We start from the raw sequence: 22,841 nt of genomic DNA on the forward strand, positions 1-22,841 counted from the left end.
AGTTTTCCTGAGAATAATGGGAGGACCAGAGGGGTGACTGTTTCTCTGCATCTTTACCCGTTTTCATATCTGAAAGCTTTTGCTTTTTTAAGTACATGCAAAGAATAATTTCTTACTAGTCGTGGGTCTCCCACCGCTTCCATCCCTTCAGTAATAGGGTAAATTTATTTCTTCCAAGATGCCCCTAAGAAAGGCATTAATTTTTATGTAAACAAACAACAATAGGAGGAATTGGCTAAGGGGGAGCTCTATAAACAAGGGAGGGAAATGTCTTACCTACAGAAATGTACTTTCAACTCTCTTCATTTCTCATGCTATTATTAAAAATATCTCTGCTTGGATGGAACCGTTCTGTTTCCATGCTGACTTCTCCTTTGCTTCTCCTGTGAACTTTTTAAATTCTGCATCTGGCAGCAGTTTTGTTTTCGTTGGCACTCAGTACTGTGTAACATACTGTTAGCTGAGGGCTGTGATGTAGAAATTTATTATTAAAAATAAAAGTGAGAGAGAGAGAGGAGAATTTATTCCATGAGGATGAAAATGACTTAGTGTCAAAGAAGTTAGGATTTTCAAAATGCTTTCTGTAACAGATTATGTTTACTGGTTTAAGTATACTTGTTTGCTAGGAATACATGTAAGGGTCTTCCTTTTGCCTCTCCTGCTATTAATGGGGGCTGAGGAAGGAGGAAGGATACTGGTTTTTGGTTTGTTTGCTTGTTTAGAGAATTTCTTCATCAGATGGAAAAATTTTGTTTGCCGTGTGTAGGCATAAATATATCCCCAAACCTTCTGGTGAGATGTTTATTAAAATGTTGTTATCTAGAAGAGTAATCATAGTTCAGTAACCACGAGGGTATCTTTTATAGATGGTGAGAAACAAACATTTTTTTTTCTTCCTGAATTAAGCAGCCATGTAGTTTTTATCAACCAGAAATATTTCAGTTTTCTATATTTTATTCATTTTTCTAGTCTCCGTTTCAGTCCCCTCCTCCATGGTTTACATTTCTAGCATCTTTATGTAACTAATCTTAAAATCACAAGTATTCCTCCTCCAAAAAACAGTATTGTATCATGTTAATACACTTTGTTTCTTTTCCCAGAATTGCATAGATATCATGCTGCTACTCGTTGATCTTGAAAGCTTAGTCCAGATGAATTCAATTGCAGAAAGAAAAAAATAATTCCACAATTTCGACTTCTCCTTATTGTCCATGACCCATTTCTGTCTTTTATTTAATCCCATGATAATGTCAAATGACTGCTTTGGCCATCTGCAATTTAATACTAATCCAGTTTGCTTCAAAGGATGTTTTGACTTTCTCATTGATATAACATCAACATCAGTTTGCGCTGAATTCTGAAATCCATTGACTTCGTTATGCAAGCTCCCCTCTTTACTCTTTAGTACAATTGATCAATTATTTTCATTTGTCTTAATCATTATTAGTCAAGATAGTGGGGATAGAGAGGCGTCTCTGTATTTCTGAAAACATTTAGCCCTGTGGTTCTGCTTTAACAGGAATATGTACCAGTTACCAAATACTTCATTTTAATTTAAATAATCTGTCATATTAAATTAATTGGGCAGTTTAATCACACTATGGTTGTTTTTTTTCCTATACAGCTTTTACTTGGATTTATTTTTTTAATTTGTTTTTTGGTCTTTTTTATTGTGGTAAAATATACATAACATAGAATTTACCATCTTAACTATTATTTTCATTTAATCAAAAGTATATTTTTTATATTCAATATTATTTTATATTAGTTTTTGGATTATTATTTTTTTAAGGAATATTGAGAACATTCTGCTTAATATATATAGTGTTTGGTCTATGATCTGAGGACTGTGCTCTTATGACAGCAAAATAAATTCTATATGCAAATAGGATAAATATTCATATGTGACATATGCTAATCTGAAGCTAATCCTCACTTCCTCACTCTTCACTCAACACCCTGTCTGTGACAGGTATGGAGAAGCTTAGGGACCTGACATCCTATCCAGCCCCACCACCATCTCTTTCTCTGTGTCTTAAGAACAGAATGACAAACCTCAGAGGGATGGGGGTTGGCAGGGGTGGGAAGAGATAAACCAAAGAATTTATATGTGTATATGCACAGCCAATCCACACAGACATTAGGATAGGGAAAGAAGGAGGGGGGTGGGAGTGGTGAGGAGGGGGTCAATGGGGGAAGAAGGGGAACATCTATTATACTTCCAACAATAAAAAAAATATGGCCTTCCAAATCAATAGAAAAGAATATTTGTCAAGATCAAAGCATAAAACAAATCTTACTGGAAAAAAAGAAAAACAAATTACAGCAAGTATTATAACAAACCACATATACCAACTGAAATAATGAATGCTGATTTCAGCTCAAATTATTTTAATTTAAAGTAGATTATTCCTGGTAAAGCCATTTCCTCAAGTGCAAAAGGGAAAATATCCTGTTGATGGCCATTGAATAAGAACATTCTCGTATCGCATTTATCATTTCAGAGTTCATTCCTTTTTAGATTTTATTTTGCTTAGCATGCAGGTTTCTATAACTTTTCATTACTTTGAGGAATGTAGTAATAGTATACATTTTAAAATATATTTCAGATCATTAAATTATAATATAGTGATATTAACATATAATGCAATAATAGAATAGAATTTATTTACCCTAAACTCTCTCTTATTCATCTCTTGTATAATTCTGCGAAATAACTATCTCTGATACATACATTTTGGCCAATTTTGCTGTTTGATGCTTCAAAGGAAAGAGTCAGATATAGAGTACATTTTTGGAGGTTTATTTTGTAAGTTCTGGTTTGTAAATTAACAGATTGTTCTTGTAGCAAGAGATGCTCCAAATGGGTCTACATTTTTAATGTTTTTGTTCTTTAACTAAAAATCATCATCTTTAAGATAATGGCAGAGGTCAGAGAATTCCACGCTTTTCTAATTCTAGTTCTGATGCCTGCTAAATGTTACCTTCTTGATTTACTGCCTATCATCATCAGATTCTCTCTCTTAAAACAGTACATTGTAGATTACAATTCATGTTTCTGAGATTTATGTACCTCTTGTTATTGTGATAATTATACACAGTAGAATTCACCAAGTTATCCTGTTAGTTTAAACCTATTCGCAAACAAGCTGATAGGTATAACAGACTTTTAGTAAGTATTCTTTTCTGAAGATTAAACACTGAGGGGAAAGACATGGTAAGACTTCTGCTTAAATATCACTTTTTTCTAACTGCCTACTGCTCAAGTTTGCCGTCTCTTTAAAGTTTCTAAGGCAAGCATCTCATCTTCCCATTATTTTATATTTTATTTTTTTTCTTTATTGATTTTAGAGAGAAAGGAAGGGAGAGGGAGAGAGAGATAGAAACATCAATGAGAGAGAACATCGATTGGCTGCCTCCTGCATGCCCCCCACTGGGGATCAGGCCCACAACTTGGGCATGTGCCCTGACTGGGAATTGAACCGGTGACCTCTTGGTGCATGAGTTGTTGCTCAACCACTGAGCCACACCGGATAGACTATATACAACTTTAAATTAGTATTAATGAATATTTACTAGCAGATATAATGTCAGTTAAAATATCAACTCTTTAAGCATTCAATTATATATAATGATTATCTGGGCAAATTTATCCAAAATGGTGTGCTAACTAAACTATAATTAAATTATTGCTTTAATTTCCAAGACTTATGATAATTGACTATGTCTTATTTAAAATGAGAAATTTAAAATTACTGTTATATATTTTACTTATTATACCATAAGAATTTCTCATGTAGTTTTTAGAAAAGGCCCTGAAAGCCAAACACACACACACACACACACACACACACACACACGTGTGTGTTCTTTTCTATACTATAATTTATTGCATAGTTTCCCTTTTGTTAGATAACACTGTGATAACACTTTGCAATTACTGGATTTTTACATATTACCTACTGGTACAAAAGGTGAATTTTAAAGTATATAATATGTATGAAAATTGCTATTACATTTTTGTATATGAAATATATATATATACACATATATGGTGTGTATCTATGTATTTGTGTGTGTGTGTGTGTGTATTTGCAAAGTGCTAGTAATATGTATGCTTACTTGTCTCTTTAAATCCTCACCAATATTTGACATTATTAATTTGCTAACTTAATAGGCAACAGTAGTTTCTTGTTATTATACTGAATTTTTTCACTTCCAATAAAATTAATTTTCTAGCAGAAGTCTACTTACTATTGATATTTATTCTATAAATTGTCCTTATCTGTAAATTTCCCCAGTTATCTATTAGGATTGTGTTTCTTTGAATTTGGTACAACTCTTAATAAAATGAAGATATCTTATTCATTTACTGCAGATATTTTGCCAATGTGGCATTTGAGCTAATATTTGTAGATTTTATGTAGTTGGGTCAATTGACCCTCTACATTTTTGTTTGTTTGTTTTTTATTAAGTTAGAACATCTTTTTGCATTCTAAGATAATATATGCCTAGATTTTATTCTATTTTATTTTTTTTTTTTTTTTTTTTTTTTTTTTTTTTTTTTTATCCTCGCCTGAGGACATTTTTCCATTTTTTGTTCAGGTAGAGTGGGAGGGAGAGAGAGGAACAGAGAGAGAGAGAAACATCGATGTGAAAGGAGCACATCGAGCGGCTGCCACCCGCACAACCGACCAGGGCCGGGGACAAACTGCAACCGAGGTACGTGCCCTTAGCGGGAACCGAACCCGGGTCTCTCAGGACCGCAGGCCGACGCTCTAACCGCTGAACCAAACTGGCCAGGGCGATTTTATTCTATTTTAAACTGATAGTTTCATCTTTTTAAAATTTAAATATTTTTATTTGTCTAGAATTTATATTTGTGTATATTACAAGGTTCAGTTCAAAGAATCTATTTCTCTTCTATAATTTTTTTTAATAACTCATCAAATACTCACTGACTTTTTAAATTTTCTTTTTCATATTTATTTTGTTGCTACATGTACTTTCAGAAATAAGATGTCAACTACATGTCATTAATTTATAGTCTGAATCTTAAATCATTATTTCATGATTTGGTTAAATATTATAATATATTTTAATAACCATTATGGTATTTTTATCACTTCTAATATTTTTCCGATTCTTATAAGTTTATTCTCTCAGATAAAATTCGGTTATTGTTTTTTAATTTTCTTGAAAAGTGTGATTAGCTTTTGATTTAAACTGAGTTAAACCTGTACATTTGTTTGGGTAGAACTGAACACTTAACATTTTTATAGAATTCAGTCTTCTTAACCTGGAGCATTGTATGACTATCAGTCAAGTTTTACAATTTTTTGTATGTAGTTATCAAACATTTCTTAATAATGTTCTAAGGTATATTATATTTTGTTACTGTTGTGAACAGTTTCTTCATCATTGCGTCTACTGGAGATAATAGTGTACATGAACATGTTGTATAGTCTGTCTTATTAGTGTGATAGATTATTAGTGACAGGAGTACTCGAGTGGTGCATGTACTGGACAGCAGAATAATATTTTATTTCTCTCGGTAGATATTTTGGATTTTTTAATGTTCTTCTAGTTAAATATTATTTTCAATAAATAAATATTATGCTTTATAGGCAAAGTAGCTCAGGGCTATTACAACAATGGGAATAACTTGATAATGTTTTGTAGTTTCTGTTTTATGAAAATCTACATTATGAATTTAGGACTTATTTTACATTAAATAATTTTACTCCATAGAATACTTTTGTTTCTGTAATATTTTCAAAACAGAACTAAAAATTATTGAAATATTTTGGCCTTCTGCTTTTTACCATTTATGGCAAAAGATTAAGCTACACTAGTAGATTTATTCAGTATATTTTCCTAATAAACTAAGAACTTAATACTATGCAAATAAAGCTTAGCATAGTTTAACATCTATCCAGGGTGTTCCTGACAATGAACTGTAAAGCTATATATTAGCTAACTCTTTCTGTCACACAGTGATATTAAAATATCTTCAAAATATTAGCAGTTGAAATGTTAGTTATTAAACCAGAAGTTTATTTCTTCATGTATGTTCATTTATTCATGATGGCTATTTAATACGTTACTATTAAGACATACATTTCAAAACATAATTATTCTTTAAAAGAAAGAGTAAAAATATTTGCCATGTAAAATAAGTATCATTTAACTTACCATAATTATTTTATTGTCTTACAGCTCATGGGGCATTCAGAATGGGACCACAAACGAGGGCCCAGAGGATCACAGGTAAATTTATTTTCCTTTCCTTTTTTGCATTTTGTTTCTTAACATTTTGAGTCATAAGATTTCTAAAACAAAAAAATAATAAGTAGCAAAGAAAGGAAGAGGCAAAATAATCATGCCATTTGTTTTTACTTACGTTAGCTATAATTAAAGTCTGGTTTCAAATCCCAAAAGCAGAGACCAATATATTCCTCCTAACAGCTTTCTGGTATCCCAGATTAGCTGTTTCTATGAATGCAGATTTTTATATTCATCTTGTCTCTGCCGAATACATTTGATCAGTAACTCACTCTCTTGGTTTTATTCACTTCCTTTGATATATATATATATATTTTTTTTATGTATTTTCTTCTTTTCTCTATCTTCCTGTGTTTGGTTAAATATTTTGAAATATAATCAGACTAAACCCTGAACTAATTACAGATTTTGTCTCTGAGTTAACTGTCTTCGTCTTAGGGAAATAGAAAGATGAAAGGACCTATTATTTTGAAAAGAAACAAATTCTAAACCTTTCTATATTACCAGACTGTTTTCATTGTCTTACTTTATGTCTTAGGCAAGGAGAAAAGCTTCCATGACGCATTTATGCTTTTTAATGACTTAAATAGACAATGTGGATTTGTTTTACTCCCATAATTACTTTGCCTAACAGAATAAAGGCTGAGTTTTACCCTCAGAAAATTATCTCTTCTACTAGGATATTTTGTGCAGAAATATAAAAGTCATGTATCTCATAACAGCTTGTGTTTACCTGACGATAAACATGCCAACTGAAAATTAAGTAGGTGGGACATTTGTACCTCTGCTGCTCACATTTTGCACTTGCTGCTTAAAAATATAGTTGAAAGAGAGTTGGATGTGCAGTACTGTATATGAAAGTTCACTGGGCAAGGTGAGATTCTCCCAAGTGTTTTATAGCACTGACATGACCTGTGCTGTCATTAAGTTTACATAGTTAGCTATTTAATTTAGGTCACTGGGTAAAAAAACACCAAGTCAGTCAGTTGTTTCTAGTTGATATTTTAATAGCTGTGGTTTTATTTTTGTCCATTATCAATTTGATTAGTAAATAATATAAGCCAGTTCAATTAAATTAGGATTACCCGAAGGAATTTATGTCTTGCTTTTCCTACCTTTCATTTGTCCATTTTCTCTGGCAGCAACTCTCCCTCTGTACAAATCAGTAATATTTAAATCAGAATTTGCTGCAAAGTCATTAGTGAAATGATTAATATATGTTGAATGCTTTGTGATTCTAATCAATAAAAAGTAAAGATGAGCACGAGTAAGAAATTCCAAGGTTTCTGATTACTGCCACCACAGACAATTTGATATTCAAACATGCCAACCAAGTAACCTGCTGACGACATGTCCCTTCAAAGCAATGTAATATTATATTTAAAATTATTGTTTAGAATATATAGTATTTACTCCTGTTGTGACCTATTTGAACATAATTTATCTTCAGGTTTGGATTGGCCACTCTGTCAATATAAACTGAAAAAAAATTGTTATAAAAGTACAGCATTGTTTATGTTAACCTTAAACATAAAAATTCCAGAATGAAAATTTTAAAAATCCTGTCTATTGCACATAGACTTTGGAATTCTACATACACACACAAAATATGTTTGTTCATAACATTTGATTATATTTAAAAGGTTGCAGTGGTTCTAAGCATTAGAACATTCTTACATGAATTACCATTATCAACATCAAGGTCTTTCTTAGACCTCTCAACTAGCCTAAAAAAGATTCCAAGTGTAGCACACCTTTGTCTCGCTATGATTCACTCAGAAAAGATTTATCAGGGTAAAAGCAAAACATAAACCAAAAAATAAAAACAATGATAACTATAACAGAAAATGGGGGTGGGAGTGGATTTCAGATAAATAAATTAAACATTAAGTAATAACCTGTTATCTAATTTTAATTCCCATTGAAAAAAAGTCACTGTATGTATGTTTTAGATCTTTTATTCTTTTTATCTTGCAATTATTTTCTTGAACTAAGTCTAAAGCCTTTCAGTCATTCAAAAAGAATTCCAGACACATTACACTTGAACACCGAACTCTTAATATTTTATTACTATCCCAAGGCCTTGTCCAAATTTCATCTCCATTTAGTTTCAATGAAGACTAATTTTAAGTACTGACTGTGTGTAGCGCACTATTGTCGGTCTAACTCTGGAGAAAAACTGAATGTTTTGACACAGACCAGAGTACAGAGAACATGATGCATTAAGTGAAACAATGGCAAGTGCGAAGTGAGGATGACAATCCCAAACAGAATTTCTTACAAATAGTTGAGGTTCTGTTCTGATGCTCTGTAGCCAAATTAGAGCAGAAGATGTCTATTTGGGACTGCTAATCATACATGTGATAATTAAACTCTATTGGTGGAAAGATTCTGGAAGAACATTAAAAGAGAAAAACAGAAGGAAGTGCTTCTTAGGCCGTGGGGAGGGCCTCGGGAGAGAGTTAAAGCACACAGGTGGTCTCGCTGGAGACCCGTGCAAGGGGACATGATGAAGAATCAGAGGTAGTGTACAGTCTTAACCCAGGAGAGGGCCGAGACCACACACAGAGGTTCAAGAAAAGAAAAGAACATGGGAAGTTCCTTTAGATTTAGTGACTAGCAGGACATTCGTGACCTTTGAGAATGCAGTTTTGATCAAGAAGTATTGGAAAACAGAATACAGAAATTACGAATAAGAATAGTGTAAAATAATAGAAAGGACTCCTGGAGGAGGAGTTTTGTTTTAAAAACAAAGAAAGAGGTGGCAGCACAAGTCAGTGAAATAAATGCCTTTTAAAAAAATCTTCACCCCAAAAAAATCCTTTTTTAGAGAGAGGAGCGGTGGGGGGGGGGGGGGAGAGAAACATCGACGTGAAAGAGAACATCCTTCAGTGGCTTTTTGTATGCACCCCAACCAGGGATCAAACTATAACCTCTGACCAGTAATGGAATCCGCCACCTTTTGGTGTAAGGGATGATGCTCCAACCAACTGAGCCATACTGGTTAAGGCAAAATGTCATTCTTTATGCTAAGGTGAGATATATGTCTTAATAATTATTAAGAATTCGTATAGAGAAGAAAACACTGAAGATTCTTAATAGTGACCTGTTTAAGGACTCAGAAATAGCATGATTCAGGAAAAGGAATGTACTCTCTTCCAAAGTGGCCCTTTTGGCACCTGTTATGGGTTTTTCTCTACCAGTCCCCATCCCAAAACCCACCATTCACCCTGGTTCAGAAAAGCTGACCGTGTACTCAAAGTACTGGGTAGATCTACCAAAAAGCACACATGAAGAACCTTGAGGAAGAAAGTAGAGACATCTGTACAAGAACAAGAGACAGTAGGAACAGATATTACAAAATAAAAGAACTGCTGTGAGCCCAATGGCTTCAGTTTTCTTGGTAGAAAGGGGGTGCATAAAGTTAGGGATATAATAGTGGAAAACCCTGAATGCTAGAAAATATACAGAGTTAATGTTGTTTTAGATGTCTGAATAAGGGGACTGGCTTAATATCTGATCATCAAGAACCAGCTAGTAGAAAGCAGACAGCTGTCACAGATGTGAGGGGGTGGACTGCAAGACACACATTTTAACCTATTTTACTTTGATTCAAAAACCACCAATATACGCCAGGCATTTTTTGAGCCTTTGAGGAGTCAAAAATGAACTAAACAACTTTGGCCTTCAAAAGCACATAGCTATCAAAAGTCAGCCTGAGTTCAGAGAATGAAGAAAAAAGTAAGCTAGCATTGAGAGCATTAATCATTACCAGAATTGAATAAGCTTCTCTTGGCTTTCCCCCTACGTGCTTACTAAATAAGAGATTTTCTCAAATTTGACCTAATCCTCCTAAATCATATCATATGTGCATTATCACAGAGAAGAAGAAGGTGTACCTTTCCTATCAAATGTTTATGATTTTTAAAAATATGTATCTTGCTTCAAGTAAATTCCAACATACGACTCTTTAGACTCAGCAAGAATGTAATTCAAATTGATTTATTTACTCTGTTCTCAATAATTTTGTGACATAATTTGTCAGCTCACTCACATCTTCCACGCTGATTTTTCTTCTACTTTTTTTTTTGAAGTCTGTTCTCTCAAGTAGTAGATCATCCAAATTAGGGAAGATGCTAAAGGATAAATAAACTTCTAACAGCATGCAGAACTCCTTCATCTGGCAGCATTCCCAGTAAGACCAAATGAAGTCAGGGGAAGAAATTCTCAGAAGGCAATTAGTTGCTTTTTTTTTTTTTTTCTTTTAAATTCTTGAGGAAAAGTTTTCCAGTGGGAAATTGAGAGAGGCAGTAGAAAATTTCTCTCCTTTGAAAAGCTGAAAGTGCTGAGGGGGATTCCAACGAGTCAATAATTTACTTATAACTTAGTTGATGGTCTTTGTGGGAAAAGATTACTTCAGTTTGTGAATTTGTAAACTTCCTAACTATTTTATTTTATTGATTGATTTTTAGAGGGAGAGGGAGAGAGAGATAGAAACATCAATGAGAGAGAACATTGATTGGGTGCCTCCTGCATGCCCCCACTGGGGATCTGGCCCACAACCTGGGCATGTGCCCTGACTGGGAATCAAACCCATGACCTCCTGGTGCATGGGTCAACGCTCAACTGCTGGGCCACACCGACCAGGCACTTTCTAACATTTTAATGTTCTAGGAACCAGCTGGCCCTTATTTATCCATAGTTATAGACTAGTGGGTTCTTTAGTCATTTGGTATATTGTTGATAACTCACTGAGTACCAACCAGGCCTTATCAATAAGACTTAAGACCTCTTATTGAAGAAACAACTTTTTGTGTGATCTCTCTAGTCTAGTTGAGGTGTCCAGACAATGAAATTCTGGTTTGTATGTTTCTAAATAATTGAGTATTGTATGTATGTACAACAAAAGAAAATAACTGAATATTCTGGTGGGGGAGAGTTATTAGATACATTAGGCTGTTGAAATGCTTAACGATCACCTGTGACCTATTTAGAAGCGTGGCTTTAATTATCTATCATACACGGAAGTCTCCAAATGAAACTTCTAGAAATAGGAGCACCTACGTAGATCGGTTAGCTTTTGCAGCATTGTGTAGCACTGTTTTAAGTCTCAAGGATGGATTTCAGTGGGAAGTTATCGTACTTCAGGATCCTTTCTTCTTGGGTATTCAAGGGAATGAGTCTGTTGATAGCTCCTCGAGTTGATGAACCTAAGGATTTGGCTCCTAGTGGTCTAATTTGATAACAGATCAATTCTTTTCCGGGTTAAATGATATGTATCTGATAAGAGAACGTGAAGAGGAATTTAAATGCCTTTCAGATTTAACCCAGAATAATACCATATAAATTTATTAAAGTTAACTCCATTGAATACATTTAGAAAAAACATCCATCCAGATTCCCCAGGAATTTATTCCGAGGGATTAATGTGAGTGGAATGGGAATCCACTATTACATTTCCCAAATGCCTGGTGTTTTACTGAAGAATAATTCATGCCTTAGATGAGGTTGGCTGCCAGTGTTGCTTTTTCCATAAACACAGTGCTTTTTCCTTGTCCTTCCTTCTCCTTTTTCATATATGAATCTAACAACTGTTACCACTGGTTTAGAAATTGTTGCAATAATAATTTCATTTTTTGTTAATTCTCCAAGGAAAGGTGTTTTTATTTTCTTTCTTTTGTTATGTTATGAAACTTAGTTGAATTTTGTTTGTATGGGCAGGGATCATACACCAAATATATGTCTGGGTCCTGCACATCTTAGGAGAGGCCTTGTAATTTCATATGGTTGTGGCAGGAAAGGAAGCACCTGCTTATTTAATACTTATTGATTGACCCTCTTGTCTTGGGGACTGTGGACATCATTCACATGGCACGGCCCTACCTTGTTTGTTTTTGTTAAATCAGAACTTTCTACTACATTATATGAAAACAAAAAATGTCATATCCATCTTGTTCATTCAATTCTGCTCTAGGTCTTGTAAATTTAACCCATTAATCAGATCGACACTGTTGAACAATCTTATTTATCATCCACCCCTCATTCTCTAAAGTTGTTTTTATCTTGTCACAGTCGCGTATTTTGTCTTTAATTTGCATTGACAAACTTGGTATGACACAGTCTTGGAAAATTTATCCTGATAAAAATATTTTTGAAAGTGTCCGTAGCATCCACATTGTCAAGAGAGGCAGGAACATTTCTCTCCATCTTTGTCCTCAGAAATGGCAAAATGGTGTTTCTCTTTAGTAACGGAACCCAGGGATTTATTACCTCTCCAGCATCTCTGTTCTCTTCCCAGTAGATGCCAGCAGCACACTCCTCGCCCTGCAGCTGTGATAAGGAATAAGGTCTCCAGATATTTCTCCAAGTGTCCCCTGGGAGGCAAAATTGCTTCTGGTTGAGAACTGCTGAGAGCACAGCATAGTGTCTTTGCCATTCACATAGAAGATAATAAGTAAATAATTACTGATCAATTTTTGATGCTTCATATAGGAAAATGTATCTTCAAGCGTTTATGCTTTCAAGCTCTCAGGTTCCATCTTTACGTCTACCAAACAGTAATTTTAAACAGTATGTTCAGGCTGGCCAGTGTGACTCAGTGAATTGAGCATAATCCCATGGACTGAGAAGTCCTGGTTCGATTCCTGGTCAGGGCACATGCCCGGGTTGCAGGCTCAATCCCCAGTAGGGGGCGTGCAGGAGACAGCTGATCAATGTTTCTCATATAAATGTTTCTCTCTCTCTAAAAAAAATCAGTAAAAACATATATTTTTTTAAAAAAAGACTATATTCACATCAGTAAAAACATATATATTTTTTAAAAAGACTATATTCACTGTGAGGTGGTTTACTCACAGTAGAATCATGTCCCAGAAAACTAGGAGGAAAAACTATACTCTTTCCATGCTTGAAACATTCAAGTGATTCAGAGGAGCAGCCCAGGAGAGAATGTGGCCCTGCCCAGCAGCGGTTGCACAAAACATGTATTTCCAGTGAACTGATGGATGACCTTGAAAAAGTCTCTCTTTATTAAAGGCTTTGGTTCCTCTAAAAGGACATCAATGGACAGGAATCAAACAAGTGCAAAGAAATAAAAGGAAAAGTTACTGCTAGCATTTATGCACCCCCTTGCTTATAGATTAGTAAACATGGTGTTTAATACTTATTGAATGACCTTCTTATCTTGGGGACTGTGGACATCATTCATATGACACATGCACTGCCTTATGCTTGCTTTTGCCAAATCAGAACCTTCTGCTATGTTATATGAAACAAAACAAAGAAATGAAATACGCATTATAGATGACCAGTGTTTATCTTCGGGAGCTGTAAATCACTTAAGCAGAGATTTACTTAGTGCACAGAAGCATAGTCTGAAAGAAATAAAAGCAATAATAAGTCTAAGACTTTACACCACAAATCATGTCTGGCTACTTTTGTATTTTCAGCTTTTATTATACACTTTTTAATACATCTTGATGTAAACATTAAGAAACTTAATTAATTAATGCAAATATTTTGCATTTAAATTCCTAGAAAGTAAATATAGACATTCTGGAAACTAATCTTGCAGTTCTCAAGTTTTGCTTTCCACTTGCTAGAATAAACAGGAGAGAGATATGCTAACTTGAAAACTATTGATTTTATCTTTGAATCGCAATATCTAACAAAAGGAAATAATTTTTACTGCATGCTGGGTGATTTTATGCAGTCTCTGGTATACAATACAGTAAGTTCTTGTTCTTCATTAGTTATAAAAACATACTTTAAAAGAAAAGTTTGAGGGTATATTTTAAAATTTTTACTCTACTTATAGATAAAACTTATGAAAAAATGTGCTGAATATCATTAGATTTTCGTAGGACACAAAAAGCTAAGACTAGTATATACTGACTAGAACAACCTGTCAGATAGAGTGGTAGGTGAATGTCAAGTAAAGTGAAGAAGGTCACATTTCAGTTAGGAGGCCAGTTAACTGCAAGAGGTGAATTAAGGTAATAGAAATAGGATATAGTTGATCTTTTAAGGTAAATATGGACATCTGTTTTGCTATACCAACAAAAAAAACCACCAAGATGCAGATTTTGGCATTTTCTTGGTACAACTCAGAAATTTGGAGATAGTGAATATATTTATTTAATTTCTTAGTAATATATCCAGGTTATATGTAAAATATGCATTCCTAATATAGAACAATCTGATCTATGATATCGGGATTTTTCTTTACTTTCGTTCTATGGGACAGACTAAAGGGTTATTTAATAGCATCCCCCACTTGATTTTATATTGTCATCAAAGCTACTGATTTTTACAAAATTTTACATTGGAGAGTGTAGCTTGCTTGACTGTTTCATTTTCAGCATTAAGTGACTGTCCCATTTTGTGTAGAATATAGCCCTTGTGGAAAAATTAGTAAATCCAAGTAACTGGTGCTAATGAGTACAAAGCAAAATCCTGGACAACATTAGAGATATTAGTGAAATGAAATGATCTCAAAAGTCACAAAGATGAAGCTGCTTGTCAGGTTTGATTTTCCAGATCATAGAGGGTTTTTCTGTTTTTGTTTTGTTTTGCTTTTGTTTTTGTGGTGATGCCTTATGCAGTGACCAGTGTCTGAACATCTCTGCGTGTGTTACAAGTCAAAGGGTGTTCTTATTGGAAGCCTGCAAGTTATCAAACTCGAATCAAAATAGTTTGCTTACTGAATTCTGTGGCCCTATGCTTAAATACTTCTGGGTGACAGTTTATACTTGGATCTCAGCAACTCTTTCCATTTTAGAATTTTGTAACCATCCACTTTTCTTTTTGAATCGTTTTAGCTCCAAGTACACAGAAAGTTGTTTAGATAGCATCAGTGATACACATTTAAAAGATCAATTTGAAAAGTTTGGGAGGAAAAAAAAAAAGATCTCAGAAGGAGATTGTGGGTGAGACAAACATGGGGCAGAAATTTCAAAAGTAAACCAACGTGATCAGTCAGGGAGATAAAGAAGTGCAAGCAGATGTAAAAGCTCCAGTTCTCGAAGGATTGCGAGCAGAGGAATGAAAAGTTATCTAAGATAATGCAGAAGAGACCTAAGGGGAAAAGATCACAAAACAGGGAAGAGTTTATTTCATGAAGCAAGACAAAGACATGACCATTGCAACTATGTTGAGAAGGTGAGAAACATACATAAAAGCCCTTCGATTCTGGGCATCATGATTTGGGGAAGTGGTATCCAGTTTTACTGCTCATTCTCCCTAGTCATGAGTATGGTGATTCTCTGCCATAACTTGTTGACGGTTCTCCTCTGGTACTTCCTAAGTGTGACCGTATGATGCATGGTTATTGTATGTTTTGGCCTTTATGATTTTTGAAAATTATTCTAGTGTACTTAGTAAGTCTGTGGAAAGTTAAGTCTAAGACATTTTTGTTTTCTTCTTGCTAAAGAAATATAGCATAACTTTCAGTTATGCTAAATAGTATAATTCCGGCAGTCAGTTTTATTTTAGGCTGATGGTTGCAACCCAACACATAGTGGGTTTTTAATAAATATTTGTAAAACTAATGAAAACATGTTAGCATTTATAAATTAGGAGTTAAATTTATCCGAGGAAGTTTTGCTGAACCAGTGTGTCTTGAAGAAGTTTCTATTAATCAATATAGAAATGTAGAAACCGTCTAGGACTTAGTGAAATTATTTCTAAAACATAAGCAACAAGGGCAAACTTCCTTTGTTTTATTTATGCACTTTCCCTGCGTTTAAGGTTTCTATTTTTAAGTATACAGGTAAATTGAGATCTCATTTTAATACCCATGATGTCATATTGTTGGGTGAACTGGAAACGGATATTACAGTATGAGGAACATTTTTCATGTTGGTATGCATTAAGAAGACAGAATAGAAACATATAGTTTTCCATATGGGAACATGAGTTTTTCTCGTTCTCAAGGTCAATGTGGCTCCTCCCTCCCTCCTCCTGTTCCCCTTGCTCTCATGACATGGACTTTTTAAGCAAAGGAGTGATGGTGTCTCAGGGAGCATAGGGATCTGAAATTTATATAAGGACTTTAATAGAAACTTATGACACATGATGAGACCAGGCTTTTCACTATTTTTGCCATTTATTTGGCTTAAAACCAATGGAACAAACTGAACTTGGCATTGCTATTTCTGTTCAAAAAGAAGAAAAATATATAATTTTACCATTTCTTATGTTTGGGTCTTGGCACTGTGGCTTTTGTTTATGGAAAAAGACAGGAGAGGGAAATGCATTATTTTAACTTCACAAGACAAATAATTATAACAAACTGAAATTTCCTTAAAAAGTATCCTTTCTTTTTTTCTTATTATTATAATGCAGATAGCTACTTATTCAGTGCAAGCTTGAAAAAAGAAGTTATATTAGTATCTTCTTTAAAATTATATGTCTAAATGCATCTTTAAGATTACATTATATATATTCCACTAGAATTCAATTTGTTTCTGTACCTATGTATGAAGAAAGGAAACCTTTTATTTTATTATGGATATGATTTCCTTTTGACAAATTCTTACAGCAAGAAAGTAAAAGCATTTAGATTTGCTTTCAGCAAAATGATAGGTCACACTTATTGTTAAACTCTCTTGTAAGGGCTTTCTGGACATTACTAGCTCCTTTAAAATGTTAACAATTCTTATCTGGAGTGACTTTCTACCAAATACTAATAAGGAAGAATGGGAATGTAAGTAATGTATCTGACTTCCGATTGTTTAAAGAACATTTTATTTTTATCATTTTGTGCACTAGTGGTCATGCAAATTTTAAGTGGTAGATGCAGTATAGGAAATGAACTGTTTTCTCAGAATGAACAATGTATTATGCATATTATGTGCATAGCTGGACATAGGAAATGTGTGTTAAATATCAAAAAATGGAAACCTCTCTTTTTTTCACTATGAAATATTTCAAACATGTAGCAAAGTACAGTGGACAGAGTATAAAAACCATATTTCACCACTTAGATTTAATAAATATTAACATTACACTATATTTAGATTTTATTAATAGATGATTGCTTAGAAATACTCTTATTAAAATTTTTTATAATGTATACATTTCTTCTCATTATTAGAAATGTGTTTAAATTTATTTTATTTTATTTGACAATGTGGGAATTTACAGAATATGGAAACATTCATAGAGCATGGAAAAGAACTAGAGAATATAGAAAAATATGTGGAAAAGATTAGTTTTTCAGGGAAACAAGCAAGGTCTTTTTTTTTTAAAGCATAGCATATTAATAAATATGTATTCAAGTAATACCTACTTTAATACCATTGCAACAAGCTGGTGTATGGCTACTATATTAGAAAGTATCTATCTAGAAATAGGTCAACATAAATACATGAGTGTAGTCACAAGCATGCCCTATAATAAAAATAAAAAATATTAACATCAAGATATTAAGAAAAGAATACAAGAAATGTTATTAATATTAAATATTCTATTAAAAAAAAAAAAAACTAGCTTTGTTAACCAGGCTTCAAATTTTTTGAAATTAGGAAACCATTCCTATAATGGTCACCAGATCATCTTCTTAAAATCAACTTCATGTAAGGAAATGTAAAAGTGGAAACTGATATTATCAATTACTCCAATGTCTTCTAAAGTGTTACTTTTAATATATTATATATAAATATTTAATGGTTATTTTGAAGCCTAAAAGACAAAGGTGTTCTATATACTTTTATTTTAAAAGTTGATTTAATCATTTATATGGGAGTTAGGTTTACATGTAGTATATTCATCTCTTCTTTCATAACCTTGAAAGGGTTGTCATACATAGTAGAATAGTTTTTGCAAATTAGAATCAAAGACTAAAACAAGAATTGTAAAACCTATTATGAAACCACCTTATTTAACATGTTTATCAATGACTAATATAGACAAAAGAACATACACTTACATTTTAGCATTAAAAATTGGGATATGTAGCTAATGTGTAAAATGACACAATAAGGATATCAATGTATTCTCATTTAACTCCAATGATGAAACTGAAAAGGAGAAAATAAAATATTGTACCTAAATTTTTTTTGTTGTTTTTAATCCTCACCCGAGAACACTTTTCCATTTTTTGCTCAGATAGAGTGGGAGGGAGAAAAGAGAGAGAGAAACATCGACATGAGAGAGACACATCAAGTGGTCCCCACCCGCACAACCCAAACAGGGCCAGGGACAAACTGCAACCGAGGTACGTGCTCTTAGCGGGAACTGAACCCAGGTCTCTCCGGACCGCAGGCTGACGCTCTAACCGCTGAGCCAAACTGGCCAGAGTTGTACCTAAATTTTTAAATAAAATTTCAGTATGAGCAATGCCTGCATATTTATTTATCAACAAATGAAGAAACAAGGCTTAATAATTTGGGTTGACTTCAAGCCCAATATCCTATGGCTTTTCTAACAGCAGGTACTATCTTGGGCATTATCAGTAGTAGCAGTTTGGCATAAAGAGCAGAAGGATTAATTCAGTCAAATGTCCTCTGGCCCGACGACACCTATAGTGCTGCATTCAGTTCTGAATGTCAGATTTCAAGAAGGGTATTGAAAAGCTGATGCACTCACGCAGAAGATCAGCATGTTTAGAAACAATGTGGGAAGGGGGAAAACATGCTTTCTTGAATCATGAAAAGTGTTGGGATGTTGAAAGGGAGTGAGATCTTTATCTACATAGTTCTGTTTTGGACAAATGGGTAAAATACAGTGCAGTCAGATTCAGATTTTGATTGAATATCGGAAAAACATTTCTGGCAACTCAAATTGATTTAGAAATATAAACAAAATAAGGCGATGGTTTTCCTTATGAAGTTGAAGTTGTTTAGGTGAGAATTATGTAGAAAAATTTCTGTTCGAGTAGAGGGGCTAACTATATGAGAGTGTGTTTCCTGATTCTAGAATTGGAGCTGATTTTTTTTTTTTTTTTTTTTTGCTATAAATACTTTGCACTTTATTATGCCGGTGTTTGCATTTACTAAAATGTATGCGCTTGGCCTCCTCTACCAGAATGTCAGTTCCTTAGAAAGAGGGACAAATCTAGATATGTAACACCGACTTTAGCATCACACAGACTGTGGCTCAAGCCATGTATATTCACTTTTAGCGGAGTGACCTTGGACAAGTTGTTTCAGCTCACTAAGCTTCAGGTTCCTTCCCAAGGAAGTGACTTCACAAATTATTATAAGGATTAAAACTTTTTTGATGTTGGAGAAAGGTTTTATTTTTCTTTTCTTTTCATTTTTAATTAAATGTATTGGGGTGACATTCATTAATAATTTTTTTACCACTTTTTGTTCATTTATAAGTTGTGGAAGCTTACATTGTTATTAATAATGGTCATTTATTAGTAATAATGAAGCATAATAAGAATAATATTTTATGAGGGAATCATGCAAAGAAATGAAGGTACTGAGTACTGGAGTTGAAAAATAGGGAAAAGTCTTGCGGGTTGGTTGATGCTGGATTCTCTTCTTCCAACTTCTGACACCAGGGTAATTAATATTTTATACAATTCCAAGGAAAGCCGTTCACATTGGAATCTGCATGAAGGATGCCCCCTAGAATTGTGCAGTGTATAACTGCACAGTTGCATACATTGCCCCGTTTAGCCCTTTAAAAGTTTTTAAGAATTAAATTTATTTGGGTGGCATTAGTCAAAAAAGTATATAGGTTCCAGGTACAGTTCTATAATATGTCATCTATATATTGCATTGTGTAAGTCAAATCTCCTGTCACCATGTATTTGACCCCCTTCACCCTTTACTACCATCCTCCAAACCCCCTTTCCCTCTGGTAACCACCATACTGGTGTATGTGTCTATGAGGTTGTGTTTGTTTATCTTGTTCGTTCATTTGTTGCTTTCCACCTTGTATCCCACATATGAGTGAAATCATATTGCTATTGCCTTTTTCGACTTATTTCACTTAGCATATTTAGCGCTTTAAATTTATACTCGTAACAGACTGATTATTCTAAAACCTAAACTTGGTTGTATCGCTCAGATTAACTTGCAGGAAAACAACACAAGGCCTGTTATTTTCTGATTCCTAGCTTTCTGCTAACATCATCCCTGTCTCTCCAAAATACATGACATTTTCTATGCCTTGGAAGGTACCATGTTATTTCACTCTGTTGTGCTTTTACAAGTGTGTTTTCTCTGGCTGTAACAAATACTTTTTTCTCTTGTTATCTTCCTAAATAACTTCAATACAGTTGAAACATTGAGTACCAACTCCATTCAGGCATTAACTATGCTCCCATAACACATTTTTTATTCATTGCGCATTTATCAAAAAACTTAGAATAGCATGCAAAATTCTTACAAGACTAAAGCTTGTTCTATTTAAGACATAGTAACTGTTACTCAGAAGTTGTTCAAGAAATGTTGAAATCAGTGAATGAGTAAAAGGGGCAGAGTGAAATCTGAGCCCAGAGAACTTTCATTTACCTTCTTCCCAGTTTGGCTATGGTGTGGTCTTGCTTTAATTTGAGGATAACTAGAGTTCCAATAAGTATTCAGGAAAGCATACTTGAAAGAAATGAAAACTGTTGTAACAAAGTCTGAACTTTAAAAAATATTTTATTACTGATTATACATGGTGACAGTATTTACCAAATTGTAGAGCTACCCCTGGTAAAAGATCTGAATAACCTTTCTGTTCTAAAAGGATTTCCAACAGAAGTTAAATTAGAGAAGGAGAATTGGAAAACTTTTAAAAGCAAGAAATCTAGAAAGTAACAGAAATCAAGTTTGTGATAAACTTGTTCAAATTATTTCCTAAATGTTTTTAGGTAAGTTTTAATGTTAGATTTTAATAAAAATGACCTGGAATCAAACAAGAAAAAACTTTACAACCAAAATTCTAGAATTACTTTTTTTAATGCATATATTTTTATTGTTGACAATATTATAGATGTTACCCATTTCCCCTCTCCTTTGATTCACTCTACCCAGCCCCTGCCCCACCCCAGATTTCACCACACTATTGTCTGTGTCTATGGGCTATACATATATGTGTATAAATTCTCTGGTTAATCTCTTCTTTCTCCTCCACCCACCTCCCCTCTGAAATCTGTCAGGCTGTTCCATGCATCCATGCCTCTGGTCCTCTTTTGTTCATCAGTTCCTTTTGTTCATTAGATTTCACATAATAAGTGAGATCATGTGCTATTGTCTTTCTCTGACTGGCTTATTTAGTTTAGCATAATAATCTCCTGGTCTGTTACAAAGGGTAAAAGATTCGCTCTGGCGGTGAGAGCGCTGGCCTTCGGTCCAGAGAGACCCAGGTTCAGCTCCCGCTAAGGGCGCGTACCTCGATTGTGGTTAGTTCCTGGCCCTGTTTGGGTTGTGTGGGTGGTAGCCACTCAGTGTGTTTCTTTCACATCGATGTTTCTCTCTTTCTTTTTCTCTCTCTCCCTCCTGCTCTATCTGAATATAAAGTGGAAAAATGTCCTCGGGTGAGGATAAAAACAAACAACAAAGAGTAAACGATTCTTCTTTTTTACAGCTGCATAATATTCCATTGTGTAAATATATCACAGCTTTTTTATCCACTCATCTACTGATGGGCACTGGGGCTGTTTCCAGATCTTAGCTATTGTAAATAATGCTGCTATGAACATAGGTCTTACAAAACTATCTTAAAATGTTAAGCAGAATATTTTATGTATGTAGAAGTCTTCACTAAACTCCCAAATAAAAATACAATCTTTTCACCCAAAAGTAAAAGACCGAAGTGACCCGGCTGGTGTGGCTTGGTGGCTGAGTGTCGACCCATACGCCAAGAGGTCACCAGTTCAATTCCTGGTCAAGGCACATGACCAGGTTGTGGGCCAATTCCCGGTGCGGGGGCATGCAGGAGGCGTCCAATTGATGTTCTCTCTCATCGATGTTTTTATTTCTCTCTCCCTCTCCCTTCCTCTCTCTCTAAAAATCAATAAAGGGAAAAATTTTTTAAAAAATAAATAAATAAAAGACTGAAGTGCATGAATCTTTATAATCTTCATTTTGTACTAAATCTACATTTCTTTAAAGACTGACAATGTTTTTCCTTCTGCGTTGATTGCATACTTAGAGTTTTTAAGGGTTTTATGTTAAAATTTATGGAAGAACAGAAAAATATATAACATCCTGACACCATAGCAGAGTAATAAATAGCTGTTGAAATAATAACAGTTTCATCAGACAAGGCATTTATTTTGAAGATATGCAAGTACTTTTAGTGTTTCGGAAAAGGCTTTTCACCACCGTGGCCACTGAACTCATTTTGTAATTCAAGCATGTATTTCATGCTTTACTTGGAAGCTGTCTTTGTAAAATGTATGAAATAAAAACTCAGAAATGTCAATATGCAATATCTTCCTCCCATATTGTATTGGTTGGTACTAATCAGTCCTTACCAATCAAAATGGTGACCCTACATCTATAACCATACTAACTTTTCCAAACTTGGGTTTTGGTTCATCTTGAACTACATGCTTAACTAGAGACTCTGCTTTTTCTTGTTTGGTTGACTTTGATGGTAATTTTTCCATA

At 34.0% G+C, this 22,841-nt stretch overlaps 1 protein-coding gene across 2 annotated transcripts in view; it reads left to right on the forward strand.

The window, feature by feature from the left end:
- PDE3A (phosphodiesterase 3A) overlaps positions 1–22,841 on the forward strand; it is a 283,119-nt gene that overhangs the window by 164,236 nt on the left and 96,042 nt on the right. The window contains exon 2 of one of the 2 annotated variants that reach the window (XM_036251840.1): positions 6,220–6,270. The exons of the other annotated variant lie outside the window; for it this stretch is intronic. Within the exon in view, the coding sequence (XP_036107733.1) occupies positions 6,220–6,270 (51 nt within the window). The remainder of the gene's footprint in view (positions 1–6,219; positions 6,271–22,841) is intronic. 2 annotated transcript variants of the gene reach the window in all.

Source organism: Molossus molossus, unplaced genomic scaffold, assembly GCF_014108415.1.
Source record: "Molossus molossus isolate mMolMol1 unplaced genomic scaffold, mMolMol1.p scaffold_m16_p_10, whole genome shotgun sequence".
In the NCBI taxonomy this organism is placed as follows: Eukaryota; Metazoa; Chordata; class Mammalia; order Chiroptera; family Molossidae; genus Molossus; species Molossus molossus.